Below are 22,661 nucleotides of genomic sequence, written 5' to 3'. Positions count from 1 at the left end.
ACACGCCACCTCCCCAGAAGCATGCTCGCCTCGCCCCGCCTTTCCGGAGAGGGAGCCTGTTAGCCCAAGAGCACAGCAGCTCATGTCTGTGCCGGCGCTCCCTCAGATGGGGGCCCGGGGGCACAGGGCGAGGACGGAGAGCTGGGTGACGGGGTGTCACGAGACCGAAGACCGTGATGGAAACTAGAGGGGTTTGCTCTGCAGCGTTTGGCTCCTAGCCTTCCAGATGTTAGGACGCGGCAGGGAGGGCGGGTGGAGTTGGAAGGGATCTGGAGGGAGGGTGTCTGTCCTCGGGTTCCATCCCCTCCCCTCCCATCCCTGTGCCGTCACCCTGGCTCAGGAATGTCTCAGCTCTGCCCGGGATCATCCCTGTTGCCTCCTGGGGCCTCCCGTGTCCAGGCATTGCGCACGCGGCATTCTGACCCCTCCCCAAAGCCCTTGGAGGCCCACGTGGGCCGCAGGCTTCCCCCGCATCCTACCACCGCCCTCCCCCAGCGCAGGACACAGTGCAGGTGGACTGGCAAGTCCGACAGGTCTGGGCACAGCACCCGCGTCCTCCACTTACATTTCCATGGTCTCTTACTCCTCAGTTTCTTCATCCGTCAAATGGGCCAGCTGGTCCCCGCACCCTCTTGCCTGTACGACACACCGCCTGGCGTCCTGTCGGCCAGGAGCTGTAGCCCTTGTGCCCCAAACCTGCCTCTCACCCAGAACCCAGAACTCTCTCCCCACCTGGCCCGGCCCTGCCAGTTGGGGCCCTGCCCTTCAGGTCCCCTCGGAGCCACAGCCCGCTCCCCTGTGGACATATTTACCCCTCCTTTGTGACTCTCACGTGTTCTCTGTACTGCCCTGCTGTTTCGTCAGACTTTCTCATCTCCCCTGCCAGAGCGGTGCTCCCCAAGGCCAGGTCAGACTCTCGTGCTCCTTCTGTACCCCCTCCTGTTCAGACACCCGGCATGGCGTAATGCGGTCGTTAGCTGGTGCCAGCCGGTCGACCCCCATCCTGACGGCCATTGCTAACTGGAGCAGCTGTGCTCACACCTGAGAGCCAGGAGGATCACGGGCCCAGATCCTTAGATGGCTCGTGTAGGGCCATAGCCATAGTGGCTGGGCCCAGATCCTTGAGGCCCCTTTTGCCCCGGGGCCCTGGTCTCGGTCACCTGTTCTGTGCTGACAAGCAGCTTCCCCCCCTCTGTGCCTGGCGTGGCAAAGGTCATCCTGGCACCCACAGATAGGCAGGGAGAAGTTAGCTACGTGAACGCAGGAGGGGAAGCCTGGGCCAGGAGAGGTCAGGTGACCTCCGGTGTTACCCTGGGAAATGGTCCTGGAGCGCCGCAAGTGGCCCCCAGACGCAAGGCGCAGGGCTTGAGTAGGGACACACGCGGCAGCCCTGCACATCTCCCCTCCTCCTAGTGCGTCCGCGCCAGCTCCCTCCGCCCCTCCTCCTCCTTCCTCTCCCTGCCTTGTTTTCTCTCAGACCCTTGCATGGTCAAAGCAGGTCTGCCCAGGTCACCAAGCCTGCAGACGGACCCCTTCATTCTCCGTGTCGCGCATGTCAGTCCGGTTTTCCTGCGGAGACGATTGAGCCGGAGGCCGCTTTGGCTTCCTCCCGCCCCGCAGGATTCACACTGCTTCCCCAGCTGCCACCATGTGGCCACCGTGGACATGCCTGCCGGTGACCAGCCCCCCATGATCCTCCCCCACCCCCGAAAGCCGCTTCCCTGCCCTTCCGTGTCCTGAGGCCGGTGCGGCTGTCCCACTGGCTTGCGCTCCTTTCGTGGGTCCTTCCGCTGCGTGTTCTCTTTCTGTCCCGACCGTCCGATTCCCTGCTTCTCTCCAGAGGTCTGGAATGATGACGGGTCTCCAAAAGAACAGCCCCTCCCCCAGACAGTCTATTACTGATGCCCACAGGCCAACCCTTGTGCCTGGAAGTCACGTAGGCGCGCTGGGGTGAAGATCTGGCGCTGTTCCAGGCTCACTTGTCTCCCAGGTGCCTCGTTCGCAGGGGGCGCGGTCAGCGGACGCGGCTGCACGGCTCGTAGATACAGGTGATGGCCCCCAGGAGAGACCCCCTGCTCTAGCCCTTCGTGGACACAGTCACTGAGCACTAGCCTGAGGCCCACCGTGCAGGCAGCACCAGTGCAGGGGGCGAGGAGCTCCAGCTGGTCTCAGAAGGAGCAGGGACACGTCCGGTGGGCCGTGGGGAGCTCCCCTCTGAGGCCGCCACCAGGTCCCACGGCCGGGCAGCCTCTTCCGCAGCCCTGGGTCTCACCCCGTGGGGGCCGCTGGCGGCACAGACTGGCTCCTGAACTGGGGCAGGGTTCTGGAGAAGGTTCTGGCCCGGGCTGGGCTTCATGTTGGCTCCAGGGAGGCGCCGGCCTGACTTTCTCAGCAGCGGCCCTTATGGGGTTGGAGCCAGTGATTCAGGCTCCGATGAAGTTGGTGGGGCCCGGGACACTGCGGTTTCCACTGTCGTGGTCGTGGCCCTGCAGGAAAGTGGGCACTGGTCACCACCCTCTCTGCCTGTGCTCGGTGGGGAGGGCCACGGCCACGCGGGGCTCGGCCAGCGGGGGACCTGCCACGCTGGAAGCCCGTGGGTGTCCCTGGCCGTTCTCAGGTGTGGAGAGGAAGAGGGGCCCCACCAGGCACCACGCCTGTTTCTTCCCGCCCCGCGCAGGAGCAGGATCGGGCTGTAGGGAGTCCGGCCGAGGGCATGTGGGAGGGGAGCTTCGGGTGCGGTGCAGGTTCTGGGGGGGGGGGGCGGGGGACAGGTTATTTCCGAGGGGGCGTCTGCTGCGCTCGTTGGATCTGAAAATGTGTGTGCGTTCTTCCTGAGCCGGAACGAAATGTCGGGATCTGGCCTTCCCCATGGGCAGGGCCCTTTGGGACCCTCCCAGCCCCTCCACCCAGGCAGCATCCCAGCTGCTGAGCCTCCCCGGCTGGCTGCTCGGTGACAGGAGGCCCCGGTCCCTAGCAACACCTGCTCCTCCTGCCCAAAGGTGCGTGCTTGTTGCCCACACCTGCAGCTCTTCCCACGGGCCGCTCGGGCCCCTCTCCGCTGGGCACGGTCTGCGCCCTGGCGAGGCCCCCACTGAGAGCCGCGGCCCTTTGTTGCTACAGTCAGCACATGACTTCTTTGATTTTTTCCTTTTTCCTCTTGGCCCCTTGTCATCCTTTCATCCGTTTGTGCCGGTCCAAGACTCTGAGCTTTGACGAGAAGGGATGCGGGGAATGGTCGTCTGCTCTGTGAGGGCCTTGAGCCCGGAGCTCCCAGGAGGGGTAAAGGGAGATGAGTAGGGACCCCGCATGCCCTCCTGTGTGCCCGGGTGCAGGGACGGCCTGAGAAATCGAGCCCCACACATGCTGCCTGCGGAGCTGAGGGCTCTGGGGAGGCGGGGAGGCGCCCCTCATGCCCGCCCCCTCCCCAGCCTTCAGGGTCTGCCCCTGCCCTCCGGTTAGGGGAGGGCTGTGGCTCCTGCGCCACCTTCCCTGTGTGCCCCGCGCCTGCACCGAGCGGGCCGTCGTCCTGGGGCCCCGGAAGATGTGGTTTTGAGCACTTACACTTCAACTCCCTCCAGTTCACCAGAAGAGTCCCGTCTCACGTCAGGCGGTGAACTCATTTCCCTCTCTGGCAACCACTGAATTTGAGAACGTCCTGTTTTACCGTCATCAAAAGAAGTGAAACTGTCGCACGAAATAAAGTGGAACGCCCCGTGATGGCCCAGGGAGTGACCAGGGTCTTTACTTCTGGAGCGACTAGCAGGAGCCCGCAGGGCAGCCCCTGCCTGTCCTGCCGGGTCCCCTAGAGGATGGCGCATGGCTTGAGCCACGGCAGGTGGCGACAGTCACCAGGCAGACCCTGCACCAGCCCTGCTTCCTTCCTGTCCCCGCACCGCGGCGGCCTCACCGCTCGCCTGCGCTGGGGGCCCCTCCTGACTCCCAGGGTCAGCCAAGTAGAAACCCCGACCCACTGGCGCACAGACCCTGTCTGCTCCGGATCGGGGGGTGGGGGGGGCACAGAGCGATGGCCTGCGTCATCCGCACGTCCGTTCAGCTGCGGAACCACCTCCCCACCGCACACTGGCTCACTTCCCAGAGGTGCCCAGGGAGAATGTGTTTTGGGGAAGTGCTGGCCCCCGGGTTCCAGGATTCCTTCCCAAAGAGACAGGAATTCAGTGCGGGAAAGGGAGCTGTGTGATCCCTGAGCAGAGAGTTATTCTGGTGAACCTCATCCCCACAGCTGGAGCCGAGCCATGGCATCGCTGTCCGGGTGTGGGCGCCTGAGCGCTGAGAGAGAATGTCACCAGCTGTGGTTGGCCCCACACGGGTCTGCGGGGGTGATGGGCCGTTGAGGGGGAGGCGTGACCAGGGAAGGCTTCCAGCAGGAGGCGCCACCCCTACTCCCCCCTCCCCGGGCCACCCACCTTGCTGTCAGCCGCACCCCTGGGAAGCCATCCCGGAGGGCGCACCCCTTCAGCAGCCGCCCTGGCAGTGGACGTGGCTGGAAAGCATAGTCTGGCCTTCTCCTCGGCTGAGGCTCACACTGGTTTCCCTCCTTCTGCCTCCCAGCTGGTCAGCGAAAAGGTCGGAGGTGCCGAAGGGACCAAGCTTGATGAAGACTTCAAAGAAATGGAGAAGGTACCGGGAGAGCTGGTGTGGCCAGCCTGACGCCCGGCACTGTCACCCTCCCAGGCCACAGCCACACCGCAGCTGGGCTGCGGCAGGGGGGCCTGCATGGATGGGCCTCTGGCCCTGGGAGGCAGGGGGCGGGGCAGGGGCAGGGGCTGTCCGGGGACTCGCCGTCTGGCCTCCGGCGCCCCAGTGGTTGTGAAAGCCCACACCCCGCCTCTCTCGACAGAAGGTGGATGTCACCAGCAAGGCCGTGACGGAAGTGCTGGCCAGAACCATCGAGTACCTGCAGCCCAACCCAGGTAGGGGTGCCAGCCGGCTAGAGGGGTCCATGTCAGCCAGGAACCCGCCGGTCTCCGGAGCCGAAGGAGGAACGTGTGGGCTCAGAGAACTGAAGTGCCCGGGAGTAGGCAGGCGGGTTTCATGGGGGGCTGGACCCAGGGGTGCAAAGGATGCCCTCAGAGTCCTGCGTTTCCTTTCCTCTCCATCAGGCAGCTCTCGTTCTGTGTGGCAGCCCCAGTCCGAAGTCACCCTGACAGCTAGCAATCCCCGCCGAAGGGGCATCTCTCCCACTGACCAGTCATTGCCCCAGTTTGAACTGGCTGCCCACCATTTGCCAGGCCCTAGCTGCAGGCCCAGCTTTGGAGCGAGAGGTGGGAGTCTCCTAGTCTGAGAGAGAGACGGGGACCTTTCCCTGAGGACAGTCCGAATCCGAGTTCCCGCAGTAGGAGGTGACGGCTGTGGGACCCGCAGCCGCTCCAGCTGGGCCGCTCGAGGCCCGCGCCAGGGACAGAGCTGAGCGGACGAGGCTGGTGCACAGCTCCTCCCCGGTGCCAGGCGGGCACTGTGTCGGGGGCCCCCAAACCTGTACACACCGATGCCTGCCTGCTCACTTCTCTGGGGTGCTAGTCCCCAGGCCGGAGAGGGGAGCTTCTGGGATCAAAGCTGTGCTCCAGGATGCAGAGGCCCCGAGGGGCCCAGGGGAGCCGATCACCTGCTCACTGCCAGTCCTCCTCTGTGGCCAGGGTGGGCAGAGCGCGGAGGTCTGTGCAGGACATTCTCCTCGGAGCCTGGCCATTAGCAGACCCAGGAACCAAGGTTCCTTGGGCCAGGGCAGAGCTCTATAAAAGAGGGCATTGGGACAGGCAGCCCGCAGCGCTGGCAGAGCGCAGGCCTGTTCTGGAGAGAGACTGGCCACAGGCCTACCCAGCCCGTTCTCTTCCAGCTTCACGGGCCAAGCTGACGATGCTCAACACAGTGTCCAAGATCCGAGGGCAGGTGAAGAACCCTGGCTACCCACAGTCGGAGGGCCTGCTGGGCGAGTGCATGATCCGCCACGGGAAGGAGCTGGGCGGCGAGTCCAACTTCGGTGAGGGCTCTAGAAGGCCAGGCTGGAGGGCCAGAGCATCTGACGCTGGAGGGTAGGATGCCACGTCCCTGCCATGCTCCAGGGTCCTCTGCGGTGCCTGTTCACTCCCTGGATGAGGGCAACGGAAGCTGAGAACACCCTTCTTTCCTCTGTGGGGATGAACGAGCAGTGTTGCCGCTGGAAAGCCTGCCCTTGAGCCACAGCTAATGTGGGGGAAGCCGCGCGTGGGGGGCTTGACCCCCGTCTGCCAGCTCCTCCTGGCTGCGGGGGTCAGATTCAGACTTCAGGGACCCTTGTTTGGTCCTAAATTCTGGCGTCTGGGCCCTGGGGGTGAGGGCAGGTTCGCAGTTGGGGGTATCTTGGACCCCGGCCCTGGCCTCCTATGACAGCTTCTCCCCTACTCCCCCCGCCAGGGGACGCCCTGCTGGATGCGGGGGAGTCCATGAAGCGCCTGGCGGAGGTGAAGGACTCTCTGGACATCGAGGTCAAGCAGAACTTCATCGACCCCCTGCAGAACCTGTGTGACAAAGACCTGAAGGAGATCCAGGTGCCGCCCCTCCCCCTGCCCCCTCCCCGCCGCGTGCCCACCCTCACCCGGCGCAGGTGCCTCCCAGCCCTGCCCCCCGCGTGTCGGCGCCGCCCAGCGTGCCCGACTTCCTAGAGCCCCAGCACGTACCTCACAGCCCTGACGCTCCCCCCCACCCCCAGCACCACCTGAAGAAGCTGGAGGGCCGCCGCCTGGACTTCGACTACAAGAAGAAGCGACAGGGCAGGATCCCCGACGAGGAGCTGCGCCAGGCCCTGGAGAAGTTCGAGGAGTCCAAGGAGGTGGCCGAGACCAGCATGCACAACCTCCTGGAGACCGATGTGCGTCTGGGCCCTCCCTGGGGGGAGACTCCTCAAAACCGGGGCGCGTGGGCGGAGTCACCCATGCCTTACCCAGAGCCCAAAGGGGCAGCCGCGGGACCCGAGGGGCCAACCCCGGCCCTGTGAAGCTTTCAGGTCTCCTCCAGCCACAGTGCGGGGGGTCAGGCGGAGGGGGAGGGCCCCGGTGCCAGGAGCGTTCTGGCAAGACTCCCTGAGAGAGGCGACCTCGGGGGCAGGGGGCATGGGGGGCCGGCCCCTCAGTGGGCTGCTCCTCGCAGATCGAGCAGGTGAGCCAGCTCTCTGCGCTGGTGGACGCCCAGCTGGACTACCACCGGCAGGCCGTGCAGATCCTGGACGAGCTGGCCGACAAGCTCAAGCGGAGGTGAGCCCCGGCCCCCGGCCTTCGCCGCGGGAGCCCCGTCTGGACTTGTGCTGCGCCCTGGAAGCCCAGAGCCGCTCCCGTGGGTCCCTGGGCTGGCCCTCTGGGCTTCCGAGACACCACCGCCAGCCTCCCCGATGGCCCAGCCCGGCTTGGGGCCTGTTCGGAGCAGGGGCGCGGCTTCTCTTCATCAAGAGATGAAGGCTGCGTGTGTCGGGGGGTACCTGGCCAGGTGGCAGCCTCTGAGTAGGGTCTGAGCTGGGGTAACTGACCTGCTGGGAGGCCCTTTGGTTAGACCCGTTGGGCCTCTGTGTCCAGGCCGGTCTTAGGGCTCCTCGCACCCCAAGTCCTGGGCAGCAGCATCAACGGTGGGGTCGGGGGTGTCCCTTCCCCTTGGCATGTACAGGACTCGGCCCCTGCTGGCTGCTCACAGCTGTTCCTCCCTGCCTGCAGGATGCGGGACGCCTCCTCTCGTCCCAAGCGGGAATACAAGCCCAAGCCTCGGGAGCCCTTCGACCTTGGGGAGCCTGAGCAGTCCAATGGGGGCTTCCCCTGTGCCACGGCCCCCAAGATCACACGTAAGCAGTGGGGAGGGCGCCACACACAGCCTGTTGCTCCGTGCAAAGTGCGGAGCCAACCGCCACCCCCACCCCCGGCGAAGGGGCCCAGCCCAAGGTTCTCAGCCCGCCTTTCTGCTTTGTCTGTAAGCAGCTTCGTCATCTTTCCGGTCGTCGGACAAGCCCATCCGGACTCCCAGCAGGAGCATGCGTGAGTGTCCCTGCGGGCACGGGCCCTGCCCTCACAAGCTCCCCACCGCAGTGTGACACGCTTCTCCTCCCCTTCTGTGGTGGAAGCGGACGCCCCTGGGATCAAGTCCTCGTGGCCCGTCTTGGGCAGGGAACGAGTTAGGCCCGGGCCTGCACGGCACGCACGGCATCTCTGGGTTTCCCGTCCACAGCACCGAGGGTGGCCAACAGCTTCTGGGCTCTCCGACGAGCCACCTGAGGGCTTCTGGTCACTCTGTCCCCCTGATGCCCCTGGCCATCCCCAGCTCCTCCCAGGAGTGTTTTGGTGCCCACGGATGGGGCCCTCGTCCCTCCTTTCTGACAAGGCTGGGGGACAGCAGAAGCAGCGGCAGCTGTCCTTCAGGGGATGCAGCCAGGCGGGGGCGGGGCGGGGCGGGAGGGGGCCCCGGGTCCGAGCCGAGCCTCTGCCCCCCAGCCCCCCTGGACCAGCCAAGCTGCAAAGCGCTGTACGACTTCGAGCCGGAGAACGCCGGGGAGCTGGGCTTCCACGAGGGTGACGTCATCACGCTGACCAACCAGATCGACGAGAACTGGTACGAGGGCATGCTCCACGGCCAGTCCGGCTTCTTCCCCCTCAGCTACGTGGAGGTGCTGGTGCCCCTGCCGCAGTGAGGGCGTCGGCCCGTGCCCACGGCCCACGTCCCACCTGCCTCTGCAGCCACGGCTGCGCCGCCGGAGCTCCTGGGGCTGGGCTGGGGGGAGGCGGAGGCAGGCCCCGCGGGGGAGGCAGGCCCCGCCGACACCAGCGCGTCCACAGCCCCCTCCCCCCCGGGCTGCATTTTCCCTCCCCGGCCCCGTGCCCCTAGCGGGCTGACACCAAGGTGCTCTGAGAAACACTAACTTCCTCCCGCCCCTCCAGGGACGCCCCTCCAGGGACGGGCGACTGCAGGTGGGCCCCCTCACTCACCCACACACGTGTGTGTGCGCACACGCCCTGTCCCGTCCCTGCTTCGTCTCCTCTATTCCGGGCTGTCCCCGGGCCCCCAGGAGACCTGCCCTTCACAGGGTGAGCAGAACATCCGCGCCACTGGCTGTTCTGAGCAGGACCCCTAGCCCAGGCTCACCAGCCGGCTTTTAAGCGACCCCGCGGCACTCCTTCCCAGCCCCAACCCCAGGGCTCCCCGGGCCCCGGCACACCCATGGTGCCGTCTCCCTGGGGAGATACCACCCTGGGGTCCTCAGGGTTCCCCGAAAGACTGGCCCTTTCCTGAGCAGCCTCGGAGCCGCTGGCGTCTCCCTCCTGCAGGGCGCTCAGCTCTGCACGGCGGCGCCCTCCCCCCGCCCCCGGTCCTGCCCCCTCCTCAGTTCCCACGTGCGGAGCGCACACACGTTTTCCTCTGGCACGAGCTGCCGCCACCACTGTGCACGCGGCACACACGTGTGCACCCCAGACGGGACCACAGGAGTCTTCCAGCCTCTGCTCTGCTGAAGGTCAGACATGGGCTTTGATGAATGTTCCCAGACCCCTGGCTGCTGGGACTGACCTCAGGAGGGTCCAGGCGCCATCCCCCCTCCTCAACCGGCTGCTGTCCCTGCTGCTGACGGTGGCCCCAGCCATCTCCCCCCAGACCCAGGCAGGCAGCTGCCCTGAGCAGCGGAGCCCAGCCCCGCAGCCACGTCCTCTCTTGCCTAGTCCAAAAGTCGGCTCAACTCGGGGACTTTGGGACTGGATCACATTCCCCTCCTCTGATGACTCAGCAAAGCCCTGGGGACACCAGGCTCTGTTCTTCCTTGAGCCCCCCCCCCCCCACATTGCCATTCCTGGGGGGAGGCACTGACCTCCTGGCAAAGATGACCAGCATAGCCTTGGTCACGATCGAGGGCAGATCAAAATGTAATCCGGATTTTTTTTAAAAAGTATTAAATGTCTCTTTCTAGAGTCTCTTGTTTGGTTGAGGTGCAGGGTGGGTCTTCCCCCAACTCCTCCAGACTCTCGTAGCTCCCCTGAGGGGACCTCTGTCAGGGCAGGGCCCACTCCCGGCATGGGTACCCGCCCCCCAGGAGCCGGGGAGGGACAGCTGGCCTCTGCCCAGCTGCCAGCACGGGCCGTGGATGCCCTCCAGCACAGCTGCACAACAGTGTCCCCTGCTGCCCTAAACGAGGGGCCGTGCCACCCAGACAGCCGCCCACGTGCCTGGCGACCACTGCGGGGAGGGGGCACCCCCCAGGTGAGACACACGCCCAGGCTCTTTGCTTCTCCCCTTTATTGCTGCACCACAACAAATTCCCCCGACCCTCAGCCGGAACCGCTGGGGGTTCGGAGAACGACCTCGGAGGCAGCGCCTCAGCTCCCTTGTTCCAGAAGGCTGTAGACCTGCTCCAGGACACGGCACACGCCTTGGTCCTTGGGTGTCCTGCTGGCCAGGGACATCTGAAACGAGCAGGGCTGGCTCCTCAGGGCTGGGCCCCGTAGTGCTGGCGTCCCCCCGCTCCCCATCCCGGCAGAGGAGCTCTACTAACAGGTACACGGTAGTGTCCTGAGAACGAGCTTTTATTTTTAAAGGAGGCGGCCCACTCGTGCTGTTCTGGGTTTGGGCCGAGGAAGGGGGTGCTTTCTGCACATTCCACATCCTGTTCTCTCCCCAGCTGTCTCCCTGCCAGGATCTCACACCCCCTGCGTGGGGAGCCGCCCCCCCACCCCACCAGCCCCATGACAGGGTGGAGGGGACCAGTGACAGCTCGAAGCTCTGGTCACTCTTAAGTCTGAAGAAAACAAGCACGCAAAACTGCCTTTCTCCCCAGGGCCGTTGAAAATGCCGTCTGAGAAGGACTTCCATGCCGGAAGTCAGTCAGACACACACACCCTGCCCCCTCCCCGAGGCCACCAAGCCCTTAGAAGTCCCCCTAAATGACTATAGGGCTAGAGAGCTGGAGAAACCCTTCAGGGCACCAGCCGCTTTCTGGTTTCCCCAGAAACCATCCCCCTCTGCGCTCCCCGCGGGCGCACAGGCCTCCAGCAGGGGTCCCTGTCCCCATCACCACCCACCTGTGGCCAAACCGGACTCCTCTTCCTCAGCTTTTGTGTCCAGAACAACTTAGGAGAGCCCCGTGTCTCAGGCTGCCCATGGATAGATCCTTGGGGGCCCTCCAGGAACTGACTTCCTCAAGGGGCTCACAGGAGGCTGGGGGCATGAGTCTTACCTTCAGCTTGTCCAGGTACGTGTGCTCCTGGCTCCAGGGCTCCTGGAACCTCACGAGGTCTGGGGCGCCCTTGTAGAACTCCACCAGCAGCATCTAGAGGACAGGGGGCCAGTGGGACCCCCTCGCCCCGCCCTCCCGCACCAGGCGCTCTGGATACAGCAGCGAGCCACCCCTCATGGGGCTCCTGGTCCTATACAGCACACAGGAGCCACCCAGGACCCCAAGACAGACCACGGAGGAGCGCCCCCAGAGGGCAATGAGGGGGGCACCGGTGATTCTGATTCCTACCCCCGCCCCCTTGTTTAGCCTCCTCCCAAGCAACAGCCGATCAGCAAAGCCACGCAGGGTGACCTCCTAGCTGTTTTCAAAATGGCCGTTGGACCGTGGGCCCTAGAAACGTTCATGTGGGCACCACCTGAAGTCCCTCACTTGTCTTCATCTGGACAGTCAGGGGCACCTCCTGCAAGTTCCAGAACAGCAAGGAGGCGGGGGGGCGGGGCGCAGGTGGGCAAGAACGTGGGACTGGAGAGTCAGGCGCAGCAGAGGAGTCTGACCGCTGCCCTGATGCGGGGCATTCAGCCACCCTGAGCCCTGCGCTATTGCCACCGGCCAGCTGGGGCCCCGCCCACCCCCATGGGAGTGAGCTTACCATCTCATGCAAGATGTCATTAGTCAGAAAGTTGTCCTGGGCGTAGGCCATCTCCACGTCCATGGGGATGCCGTAGTCACTGGGCCTTTGCTGGCAGGGACACAAACTAGTCACCCTCAGCCACCTCCGGCCCTCTGCATCCCATGAAGGATGTGCCCTGGGCCAGCCATCGGCGAATCAAGACCCCAGGCCCGGCTCTGCACCGCGACCAGGTTCAGGGCCACATGGCCCTGCCCCCAGCACAAGAGGCCAGGAATAGCTCTCCAAACCCCATTCTGACCCCAGGACAGGTTCGGGAAGGGGACCCTCTCAGTAAGGCGGGCAGCCTGCTCCCCATGGGGGCCACACCTCTTCAACAGCCCTTACCGCCCTGGCGGCCGCCCAAATCTCAGATAGTGCAGCGGTTACGCTCTCGTTTCACCCCGGACGCTGAGGCCCCGCCCCTGCAGTGCTGGCCCCGCCTACCTCAGGGGGCGGCATCACCCAGAACGGCGAGATCTTGGACTCAGGGCCGGGATTGCCAGAGTAGTAAGGGGCTGCAAGAGGAGAGTGAGAGGGGGGCTAGGCCAGGGGGGTTGGCCCAGGGCGCCAAGCACGCACGCACGCACGCACGCACGCACGCACGCACGCACGCGGGGCAGCCACACTTACAGCAGAGCAGGGCGAGGCAGGGCTGGAAGCCGTTGCTGGAGCCCTGCAGCCGCAGCTGGTAGTCCATCTGCGAGTCTATGTCCTGCAGCGACGGCAGCGCAGGGCTGTGCGGGTGGCTGTGGTACCAGCCCACCAGGGACAGGCCCCGCAGGAGCAGGCTCTGGTAGACCTGGGGGCACAGGCGAGGCTGAGGCAGGCGGGGCGCACGCTGGCGGGGCTCTACCGGCCTGTGTGTGCACCCACCTGCCGCGCTCCATCCCCCACGTGAGGCCAGCACTACCTACGTGCCTGGTGTGTACCAGGCCTGGGGACACCGCGGTGACCAAGCCAGACCCTGCCCCCACCACCCGCCGTGAGGCCAAGGGAGGGGGCACAGTCCGCAAATCCATGAAAGAAAATGCAGCTGTCACCGAGCAAAGGCGGGCTCTGCAGTATCCCTAGTTCAGGGAACAACTCCCCGCACCCGGTCGGCGCCCAGATAGTTAAACAAGCAGCTAGGAGGGTGTGTGTGCACCGGGGCAGGACAGGCGTCTCCAGAGGCCTGAAGCAAGCAGAGGCAAGCGCCAGCCTAAGGACCAAGAACGGCAGCGGCCGGGAGACACGCGCACCAAATGCACGCCTGTTCGCATGCCCCCGAGAGCCCCCGGCCGAGCAGGGAGAAGGCCGGCCGGAGCGCTGGCCCCAGCACCAGGCACGTGCAAAGCCGCACCGTGCAAGCACGATTAGAACGGCCCCTGATATCCATCTGGAGACAGGGGTTCAGAAGGACAGGGGGCTGGCCACCTGTGCCCAGAGAAAGGATGACCGTGGGGTCACACACATACACATCTGCTCACTTGTGGAAGTAGGACACTGTGCTAGCCACCGGGGCACAGTAGCCAGGACAGCTGTGTCCACCCTTGCCCTCCCCGGAGCACCCTGACTCCAGGTGTCCCCTCACCTCCTCTTCCATGGCAGCGGCCATATCGGCGTCCCCCAGGCGGCTCCGACAGGGGAAGGCTCTCAGCACCGTGAGCACTGCGCAGAGGCGGGGGGGAGGTGTAGACATCGACCCTGGCCCCGAGCACCCCGCTGCCCGCCTGGCCCCGAATACCCACTCTGGCTGTTGATGTCCCAGCGGCCCCCCAGGTACCCCACGACCTCGCTGCGAGTCAGGTGGCTGTGGAAGTCCTGGGGAGGGGACGGACATTGAAGAGCGGCCCAGGCTGCCGCCCCTCCCCAAAGTCTGTCCTCAGGCCCAGCCCTGGCCACGGGCAGGGCCTACCCCGCCCACCTCCTTCGTTGGGACCTGGAGTGCCCCCAGTTTCTCAGCAGTGACAAAGCACTTCCTGCCCTCACAGAGCTAACATTCCAGGGACACCTCCCAGGTGCCCCAGCCACCTGCCCCAGCCTGGCCCTTGGCCCGCAAGGGACAAGGGGGCAGCGGGGCACACACCAGCAGGAACAGCACGTTGCTGGAGACGGCCACGTTGAACGGCTGGAACTTGTTGATGGCAGCGAAGGATGTGACTTCCACCAGGGTGTGGGGGTTCCTGTCGGAGCCAGAGGGTCCCGTAGCCCCATAGCTTCAGGAGCCAGCTCCCCAGGCCTCCAGAGCCAGCTCTGAGCACGGGAAGCCTTGTGCTCACCTACTTGGGGTCCCCCCCATTCTCGCAGAGCATGTGAACACCCGGGGCGGGGGGTGGGCACAGGTTGTGTCTGACTGGGGTGCTTGCTCCCCCCACTCCCGCAGAGCACGAGTACACCGGGGGCGGGGGGGCGGGCACAGGGGTGTCTGACCTGGCAGAGTCGCGACTGCCCAACATACAGTAGCGCACGGGCACCCGGATCTTGTTTTCCACCCGCTTCCCGGGGGGCACGGCCTCTGCACAGTGTGGGGTAACGGAAAGGCGGCGGCATCAATCCCTTCCAGCCCAGAAGCCGAACACACAAGCCCAGGCAGCCCAAGAAAGAAAAACCTCCCGAGGCAGCTTGAAAAATCAGGCCGCGGAACAGAGAGATTGGGTGGCAGGTTAACAAATCGGGAAAAGGAGATTAAAATGCCACATGAAGGGCTTAGGAAATCAGCTGAGGACCTCAGAAAACCAGGCTGGGGGCCAAAGAAATCAGGCAACGAGGCAAAGAAGTCCTATAGGGGGTCATGGAAATCAGGCAGCGGGGGAAGGAAATTAGGCAGCGGGGCTAGGAAGTCAGCCAGGCAGAAGAAAGACCAGATCTGTCCGCGGCCACCTCTCTCACCTGAGTTGTGCCCGTCTCCCGTGCCACCCCTTCCCCTCCCCTAGGCCTCTCACCTGGGTGGGGAGGCTCCAAGGGTCCCTTCGCAGGTGGTCTCCGACTCTTGTCTTCCGTCGAGACCCCTGCCAGAACCTCCTCCTCGTCTTCCTCCATCAACAGCTCCTCCTCCTCCCCTTCACTGGCCGGGCTCTGGGGGAGTGGGGGTGGGGGACGGCCGCAGGACCCTCAGCTGGGTGCTGCCCACCCTCCTCACCGCCGTCTACCCAGAGGTCCACTCAGACGGCTGGTGGGCCTGAGCCTTAGGTTCCTGCCATTGCCCTAGATGTCCACTAGAGGGAGGGAGTGAGCAGAGGCGGCCCATGGTTCGGCTGCAGCTCAGATCGGAGAGCGTGGCAGAAGATGCAAACTTTGCCTCTCCTTTTTTACAAGCTGTGTGGCCTCCGGCAAGCACCCTGACCTCCCTGAGCTCTAGCCTCTTCATCTGTAAAAACGCACAATGACCTCCAGCTGCACAGGGACAGCATCCAGGTGAAATAAGGTAATGGCTGGAAAGCCATTGGCATGCCTCTTGTCAATCCACTCACAGGGCAAGCGAGGGCTTACAGGGATTATTTTATCAGATTCTCTCAGTAATCCCTCCCTCCTCCTGCTCTCCCTTTAACTGCCACTGCTGGGGTGACTTCCCAGTGTCCAAACCCAACAGTCACATAGTCTCTGTCCTTGTCCCCTCACCACGATGTCTCACTGACCCCCTTCTCTTGGGAGCTCCTCAGGGACCCGGCTCGGCTCCCTCCTCTCCAGCCCCCTCGGTCTCCCACCCCTCCCCCGATGCCCAGGGTGGGTCCTCCGGCCTCTTCCCTCCCCACCTGCTCCGCTTCCAGGCAGCCTCATCCACCACACGCTGTCCCCCCCCCCAACCCGGTCTATGGCAAGATGATGCCCACAGTCCTGTCTCCAGTCCGGCCCTCCCCTGAGCTTAATTTGGGGGTCCAGCTAATCCTGGAGGTCTCTTTGCGGGGGGGCTCTGAGGCATCTCACGCTCAGCTCAGCCACGCTGCACCCGACTGTCCCCCCACACCCTCTCCTCCCCAATCCCCATCATCTCTGATAATGACCATCCAGCCATTCACTTGCTCAGAGCAAAATTTACCTTAACACCAACATCTCATGCAGCAGCAAATCTCATGAGGCCAACTTTCAAAATTAGCCAAAACCAACCCACTTCTTCCCCCATCCATTGTTGGGCTGGTCCACCCCATCATCTCCCCATCTGGGCCAGTTCAGTCTCCTGCACACTGGTCCCCAGCTCCCGCCTTCGCCCCGCCCCCTAGGCTGTACTGCATACAGCGGCCACCAGAGGGCGCCGTGGGCCCCTGAGTCAGGTCCGTCCATCCTCTGCCCCTAGCCATCCAGGGCTCCCACCCACCCCAGGGCAAAAGCCCAAGTCCTCCCTGCCTGTTTCTAGCCTGCCAGAGGCCCTACAGATCTCAGCCCTACCAGCTAGATATACATATCTGATACATACGGGTACTGTGATCATCTCTATTTTACCTACAAAGATTTAGGACCCAGAGAGGTCCTTAGCTAGGTCTACCCAGTTGGTGAATATACAAAGATTTATTATTATCATAGTATTGGAAATTCTCCCAGATCTGGTCCTTGCCAATGTCCCCAGTCCCCTCAGCTCCCTAAGACACGTGAGCCTCCAGCTCTGTCAGCTAATCAGGGCTCCCCAAGTGCTGTGTTGCTTTCTAACCAACGTGGCTTGGCTGTGCCATTCCCTTGGCAAACTCTCTTCACCTTGCTCTCAAGAACTCCTACTCATCCCACGGGGCCCCAGCTCCAATGCTCTCACTCTGGGGAACCCTTATCCTTGCTCCAGGAGGCTGAGCGACGCACCTCATCGGCAGCAGCCGTGGGAATGTGGAGCTGGTGTCGCCGGAGCCAGGCTGCCTTGTACTTGTCCAGTTTCTGGCCCTTGTACTTGACAGAAGCCCAGCCGCACCCGGACTTCTTGGCTGGGTTTACCAGCTTTTTGCAGTGGGTTGCCCAGGCACTGGGAGAGTTGAACACCTGCCCAGTTTCCTGCCACACAATCCTCCCGTCGGGCTGCAGGTCTCCCAGGAACTTCTTCCCCTGCAGTAACAGTGGCCTGGCTGGGCCCAGAGTTGGACCCACCAAGACACCTCCAGGAAGCCCTCCCTGACCCCCTGCTGCTCCCCAGGGCTTGGCACCCACTTCCACTTCCCTCCCGGGAAGCCTTCTGGCTTAGGGACCTCCCAGTACCCATGTGTCCATTATCACAGTGCTCATCAGCCTGGACTGAAAGTGTCCAGCTCTGTGTCTCCATCCTCTAAATGGACCACAAGACCCCCAACGGGCAGAGCCGGGGTCTGCCGAGTCCCCAACACGCACGCACAGCCAGGCGCGGCAGGCGCTCCATTCATAAACTGCTCCCACGCACAGACCCACAGCAACAGCAGCAAACCCGAAAAGCACTCCCGGGATACCAGGCACCGGCTGGGCGCTGTATCCATTTAATCCTCATACGACTCCGTGAGGGGAAAAAAAAAATCCCATTTTATATATGAGGACACTAGGATATGGAGAGGCTGAGCAAGGTGCCACAGCCAGGAAAGCGGCGGTGTCCTCTCCTTTGTGCAACGGGGTATTGGGGAAAGGAGTTCCTCCAGCCCAGAGGGGCTCCTGCTGGGTCTGCACGCTCCGTGTTTCGGCCTTCCCTCCCCACACCCGGGCTCGACCGGCGGTCAGGGAGCGCTGGGCCTCAGTTTCCCCTTCCTGCCCCAGCCGGGATGGGATGGGGTAGGGGCGCTCACCAGGTAGTAGATGGACAGCACCCCGGCGCCCGGCTCCAGCAGCGCATCTTTGAGGAGCACCCTCAGCGTGACCGCGCGCCTGGTGAGCGCACCCCCCGGCCCGCCGCAGCCCCCAGCCCCGGCCCCGACCCCGCAGCCGCCGCCTCCTCCTCCGCCGCCGCCGCCGCCGACACCGCTGCCGCCTCCGCTGCGCGCGCCGCCCGCTCCAGCCGGGCGCTCGGGGTCCTCGGCCTCCGCCTCGTCCTCATCCTCGTCCGGCGCCTCCTCGCCCGCGCCGCCCGCCGGGGACAGCGGCTCCGGAGCTGCGGGCACCGACCGGCTGCATGGGCCCGCGCGCCCCGGCCGCCCAGCCCCCGCGCCGGGTGCCCCCCGACCCCCGCCAGCCCCGAGGTACCCGCCATGGACGCTCCGCCCCGCGCCCCGAGCGCCCCGCGCGCCCCGCGCGCCGCGGGCCCTTTCTTCCCGGCACGTGACAAGGCTCCGCCCCGAAGGGGAGGAGCCCCAGCCTGGGGGCGGGCGGGGAGCCGGGGGACTCAGCCCTCCCGGACCATTCGGAAGACGGGGGCTCGAGGCTGCCTCCCGTGGGAGGCGCGTGGCAGCTTACAAGTGGGGAAACTGAGGCTCCGGGACTTGCGCTTTCGGGGAACTAGTGCCTGCCCTGGAGGAGGCCTGGAGCTGCGGGCCGTTCAGCTCAGGGGGACCAGACGGGAAACGAGGGGCCGGAGAGCTCGGTCGTTGAGACCAGGGGAGAAACTGAGGCCCGGAGAGCGAGCCAGAGTGCCCTGGGGCTGCAAGCAGAACGGGGAAGGGGCCGCGCGCCACGGTTCAGAAGCGTCCCGGCCGGACCTCAGTCTCTAGAGGGTTAACTTCCACCCCTGAACTGATTCCACGGTCGAGCCCAACAGCCAATTATGGGGGTCACTTAAACTTTAACCAATAGGGAGCAGTCGGTGGATTCCCTATCAACCAATCAGTGTTAAGCTGCTGCTTCCGCCAAGCTCCTGCCCCTCGGCCAACCAGCAGGAGCTCCTGAGGTTCACGCATCCACTCACTGGTAGGCGTTGGTCCTCCGCCAGCCAATCAGGTCCCGGGTCGGACACGTGCCCGCCGTCTGGCGCGCCCCTCCTTATTTCCCACGCCCCCTTGCGCGGGGTGTTAGTGGGCGGGTCCGGGCTGCGCGTCCGCGGGCGGAGTGCGTTCCTGTCCTTTGTCCCCGGTGCCTGTCCCGGGACCTTTGCTCCGAGGCGCAGCAGCGCTTCCCAGAACGGGGAGTGCGCAGCCCCGGGCAGGGCTGGAAGTCCGGGGGTGGGGGGTGGCCCGAGCCTGCGGGGAGCCGTGGGCTGGGCCCGGCGCGGCCGGGTCTACTGGGCCCGGGCCTGGAAGGGGACAGGGCATGAGGGTGAGGGCCCGATGTTCGGGACGGCGGTCTGGAGTCCGACCCGACTGGCTCCCGGTCCTGCCCCGCGCTTCCCAGCCACGTGGCCCCCCGCCGGTGTTTCTCGGGGGACAGTGGTAACGCCTGCTTCAGGGTGTTGCAGATCCGGGCTGGACCTCCGGGAAGAGCCGGATAAACTCTCGCCCCTCCCGGAGTTTCCCCACGCGCCGCGCCCCCCACCCGGGCCCAGCCACCGCGGGGCATCCCCAGCACCTCCAGACTCTGACCTCCGTTCATACCCCATACCTTGCCCACGTTGTCTTTGGCTCTGTTCCCAAGACCCTGCCCCAGACCTCCGGCCTCTCCACCTGCCTCATCCAGCTTCTACCCTGGCCCCAGAGGGATCTTACTAAAGGCAACAACGACCCCCTCCCTGCCCTGCTCTAAATCCTTCCATGGCTCCCTATTGCCTTTGATAAACAAAATTAAACGGCTGTGACCTCACTAACCATTTATGACTCCCCTTTATGGCAGATATTGTTAGCTTTATAAGACAGTTCATCAGAAGTGATGACCAAGTCAGACAGCTCTTGAATGGATTCCAAAGGCTATTTTTTGCCATGTGTATAAAGTCCAGGCAGCCCTCTAACGGTGAAGGAAATTGAATTTGCATCTGTCTTGGACTCAGGTCATGATCCCAGAGTCCTGGGATAGAGCCCTGAGTTGGGCTCCATGTTTAGTGGGAAGTCTGCTTCTCCTTCTCCCTCTGCCCCTCCCCACCCATTGAGCTTTCTCTCTCTCTCTCTCTCTCAAATAAATATAATCTCTTAAAAATTTATATCAAGGGGCGCCTGGGTGGCTCAGTGGGTTAAGGCCTCTGCCTTCGGCTCTTTTCATGATCTCGGGGTCCTGGGATCAGGCCCCGCATCCGGCTCTCTGCTCAGCGGGGAGCCTGCTTCTCCCTTTCTCACTCCCCCTGCTTGTGATCCCTCTCTCGCTGTGTCTCTGTCAAATAAGTAACTAAAATCTTAATTAAAAAAAAAAAAGAATCAATGTTATCCACCATATTTAACAGGCTGTGGGAGGTAGAGTAATGGTTCCCTAAAGATGTTCACATCATAATCCCCAGGACCTGAATATGTTAGATTACATGGCAAAGGGGATTTAAGGTGCACATAGAATTTAAGTTGCTGATCAACTGACTTTGAAGAAATTATCCTGGATTATCTGGGTGAACCCAAAGTCATCACAGGGTTTCCTAAAAGCAGAAGAGAGACATGTCAATGGAAGAAATTGAGAGTGATACGATGTAAGGATTGTACCTGCATCGCTGGATTTGTAGATGGAGAAAGGGGACCATGAACCAAGGAATGCAAGAAGCTTCTAGAAGCTGGAAGGGAAATGGGCTCATCTTCTGAGCCTCCGGAAAGGAAAGCAGCCCTGCCAACACCTTGATTACAGCTTTCTGAGATCCATGTAGGACTTGTACAGAGCTGGCGGGTAACACATCTGTGTTGTTTTAAGTCTCTACATTTACAATAATCTGTCAAAGCAGTCACAGAAAACCAACATACACACTAAGGAAGAAAGGTCGGAAGGGCATTTCAACTGATGCAGGAAGAACACTTGACAAAATTCAACACCCATGCATGATACAAACTCGCCTAGGAACTCACCCATGCATGCCACAAACTCGCCTAGGAACAGACAGAAACCACCTCCTCGTGCTGCAGAATGTCCGCAGATCTTCAGTTAACATTTTACTTGATGCTGAAAGACTACACATTTTCCCCGTAACAGAAGGAACAGGGCACCCATATCCAACACAGTCCTGGAAATTCTAGCCAGTGCAATAAGACAAGAAAAGGAAATGCAAGGCATACAAATCGGAAAGGAAGAAATACAACTAGCCCCATTTGCAGATGACGTGATGGTCTTCACGGAAAATGCCAAGAAGCATACAGGACCACCTCAGGCAAATGTGTTTCACTTTATTGCACTTCACTGATAATTGGATTTTTTAATAAATTAAATGTTTGCAGCAACCCTGTGTCAAGCAGCACCATTTTCCCGACACCATTAGCTCACTTTGTGTCTGTGTCACATTTTGGTAATTCTCGTCATATTCTAATATTTTCCATCATTATTATGTACTTACGGTGGCTTATGGGAAGGGGGCAAAATAGTAACAGTACCAGGAGTTTGGGAAGATTTGATTCACGGAAGACATCGAGAGAGAGACAAACCCAGAAATAGAGTCTTGACCACAGAAAACACACTGATGGTCACCAGAGGGGAGGGGAGATGTAGGTGATGGGATTCAGGAGGGCATTGGGATGAGCACTGGGTGGTGTATGGTATTGTTGAATCATTATATAGTACACCTGAAACAAACATAATGTGTATATTAACTAGCTGACATTTAAATAAAACTTAAAAGATTTTTTTTAGTACAATCTACTTCCCCAAGGTGGGGCTCAACCTCATGACCCCACGATCAAGAATCACATCTTCTACTGACTGAGCCAGCCAGGTGCCCCTTAAATAAAACTTTTTAAAAAGACTCACCCAAAAAAAAATTTTTTTAAAGGGGGCATGTGGCTCAGTCGTCTGCCTTCAGCTTTGGTCATGATCCCAGGGCCTTGGGATCCAGTCCCGAATCTGGGCTCCCTGCTCAGTGGGGAGCCTGCTTCTCCCTCTGCCTCTCCCTCCTGCTCATGCCTGCTCACTCACTCTGAATCTCAAATAAATAAATAAAGTTTTAAAAAAAATAAAAAATCTATACCTAAACAACAACAACAACAAAAAAATCAGTGCACATCTGTCTACTAGCAGTGAAATCCGGAATGAAAGAGATGATGCCGGTGCATCTGGGTGGCTCGACTGGTTAAATGTTTGCCTTCAGCTCAGGTCATGATTCCGGGGGTCCTGGGATCAAGCCCCATGTTGGGCTCTTTGGGGAGCCTGCGGATTCTCTGTCTTCCTCTGCCTGTCACTCTGTTTGTGCTCTCGGATTCTCTCTTTCTTCTTCTTTCTGTCAAATAAATAAATACAATCTCATTTTAAAAAGAGAAAGAGAGAAAATACAATGCCATTTATAACTGCTCGAAAAAAATGCTTAGATATAAGTCTCACAAAACACACACAGGACTTGTATGAGAAAACTATACCTTGCTGATGAACAAAATCAAAGATTTAAATAAGTGAAGAGACAGACCATGTCCATGGATAAGACACAACACAACAGGGACGGGTCAGTAGAGCTCGTGACGCTTGATCTCCGAGTTGTAAACTCAACATAGTAAAGATGTTAGGTCTTCCCCAGTTGATATACAGGCGCAATTCCTATCAAAATCCCAGCAAGATTTATTTTAAAGATCTTATTTATTTATTTGACAGACAGAGATTACAAGTAGGCAGAGAGGCAGGCAGAGAGAGAGGGAAGCAGGCTCCTCGGGGCTCAATCCCAGGACCCTGAGATCATGACCTGAGCCAAAGGCAGAGGCTTACCCCACTGAGCCACCCAGGCGCCCCTAACCCAGCAAGAGTTTTTGGTAGGTTTAGGCAAGGTTGGGCTAAAGGGACATTCAGACCTTCATCTCTGTCCCGCTGTGTTCTCTCCCTTGACACAACACTTGCCACTCTGCCCCGTTGCTCCTCCCTTTCTCACATCCAGACCTTTGCTTAGGCAGGTCCCTCCTCCCGGTGAACCCTCTGTCCAGT

At 61.9% G+C, this 22,661-nt stretch overlaps 2 protein-coding genes across 3 annotated transcripts in view; one reads left to right on the top strand and one right to left on the bottom strand.

The window, feature by feature from the left end:
- The window catches only part of SH3GL1 (SH3 domain containing GRB2 like 1, endophilin A2), a 29,677-nt gene extending 19,758 nt beyond the window's left edge, over nt 1-9,919 (top strand). Inside the window, exons 2-10 of the mRNA XM_045989800.1 lie at nt 4,570-4,638; nt 4,859-4,931; nt 5,855-5,998; nt 6,412-6,545; nt 6,707-6,865; nt 7,144-7,247; nt 7,698-7,822; nt 7,956-8,012; nt 8,466-9,919. Coding sequence (XP_045845756.1) covers nt 4,570-4,638; nt 4,859-4,931; nt 5,855-5,998; nt 6,412-6,545; nt 6,707-6,865; nt 7,144-7,247; nt 7,698-7,822; nt 7,956-8,012; nt 8,466-8,662 — 1,062 coding nt within the window. The 3' untranslated portion in view covers nt 8,663-9,919. The remainder of the gene's footprint in view (nt 1-4,569; nt 4,639-4,858; nt 4,932-5,854; nt 5,999-6,411; nt 6,546-6,706; nt 6,866-7,143; nt 7,248-7,697; nt 7,823-7,955; nt 8,013-8,465) is intronic.
- Nucleotides 9,920-10,237: 318 nt separating this feature from the next.
- On the bottom strand, nt 10,238-18,123 carry MPND (MPN domain containing). 2 transcript variants are annotated; one of them, XM_045989798.1, is made up of 13 exons: nt 17,958-18,103; nt 17,564-17,865; nt 16,626-16,862; nt 14,783-14,915; nt 14,271-14,355; nt 13,927-14,023; nt 13,589-13,661; nt 13,432-13,508; nt 12,492-12,660; nt 12,306-12,376; nt 11,841-11,930; nt 11,192-11,284; nt 10,238-10,421 (listed from the first exon to the last, which is right to left on the bottom strand). In XM_045989798.1, the coding sequence occupies exons 1-13, from the start codon at nt 17,962-17,964 to the stop codon at nt 10,335-10,337; spliced, it is 1,521 nt and encodes a 506-aa protein (XP_045845754.1). In that variant the 5' UTR covers nt 17,965-18,103; the 3' UTR covers nt 10,238-10,334. The 2 variants fall into 2 exon arrangements, with proteins under 2 accessions (XP_045845754.1, XP_045845755.1); XM_045989799.1 differs by lacking the exon at nt 16,626-16,862 and having other exon boundaries at nt 17,958-18,123.
- Nucleotides 18,124-22,661: the final 4,538 nt, after the last annotated feature.

This window comes from Meles meles, chromosome 20 (assembly GCF_922984935.1).
Source record: "Meles meles chromosome 20, mMelMel3.1 paternal haplotype, whole genome shotgun sequence".
Classification (NCBI taxonomy): domain Eukaryota; kingdom Metazoa; phylum Chordata; class Mammalia; order Carnivora; family Mustelidae; genus Meles; species Meles meles.
This window is presented reverse-complemented; position numbering and strand designations above follow the sequence as displayed.

Bases quoted from the DNA above. Each gene is read 5' to 3' on its own strand.
- MPND (XM_045989798.1), bottom strand. The intron at 14,916-16,625 runs GTGCGTCGCTCA...CCACTCCCCCAG, and splicing joins CCACGGCTGCTGCCGATGAG to AGCCCGGCCAGTGAAGGGGA. The intron at 13,662-13,926 runs GTGTGTGCCCCG...TCCCCTCCCCAG, and splicing joins GCAACGTGCTGTTCCTGCTG to GACTTCCACAGCCACCTGAC.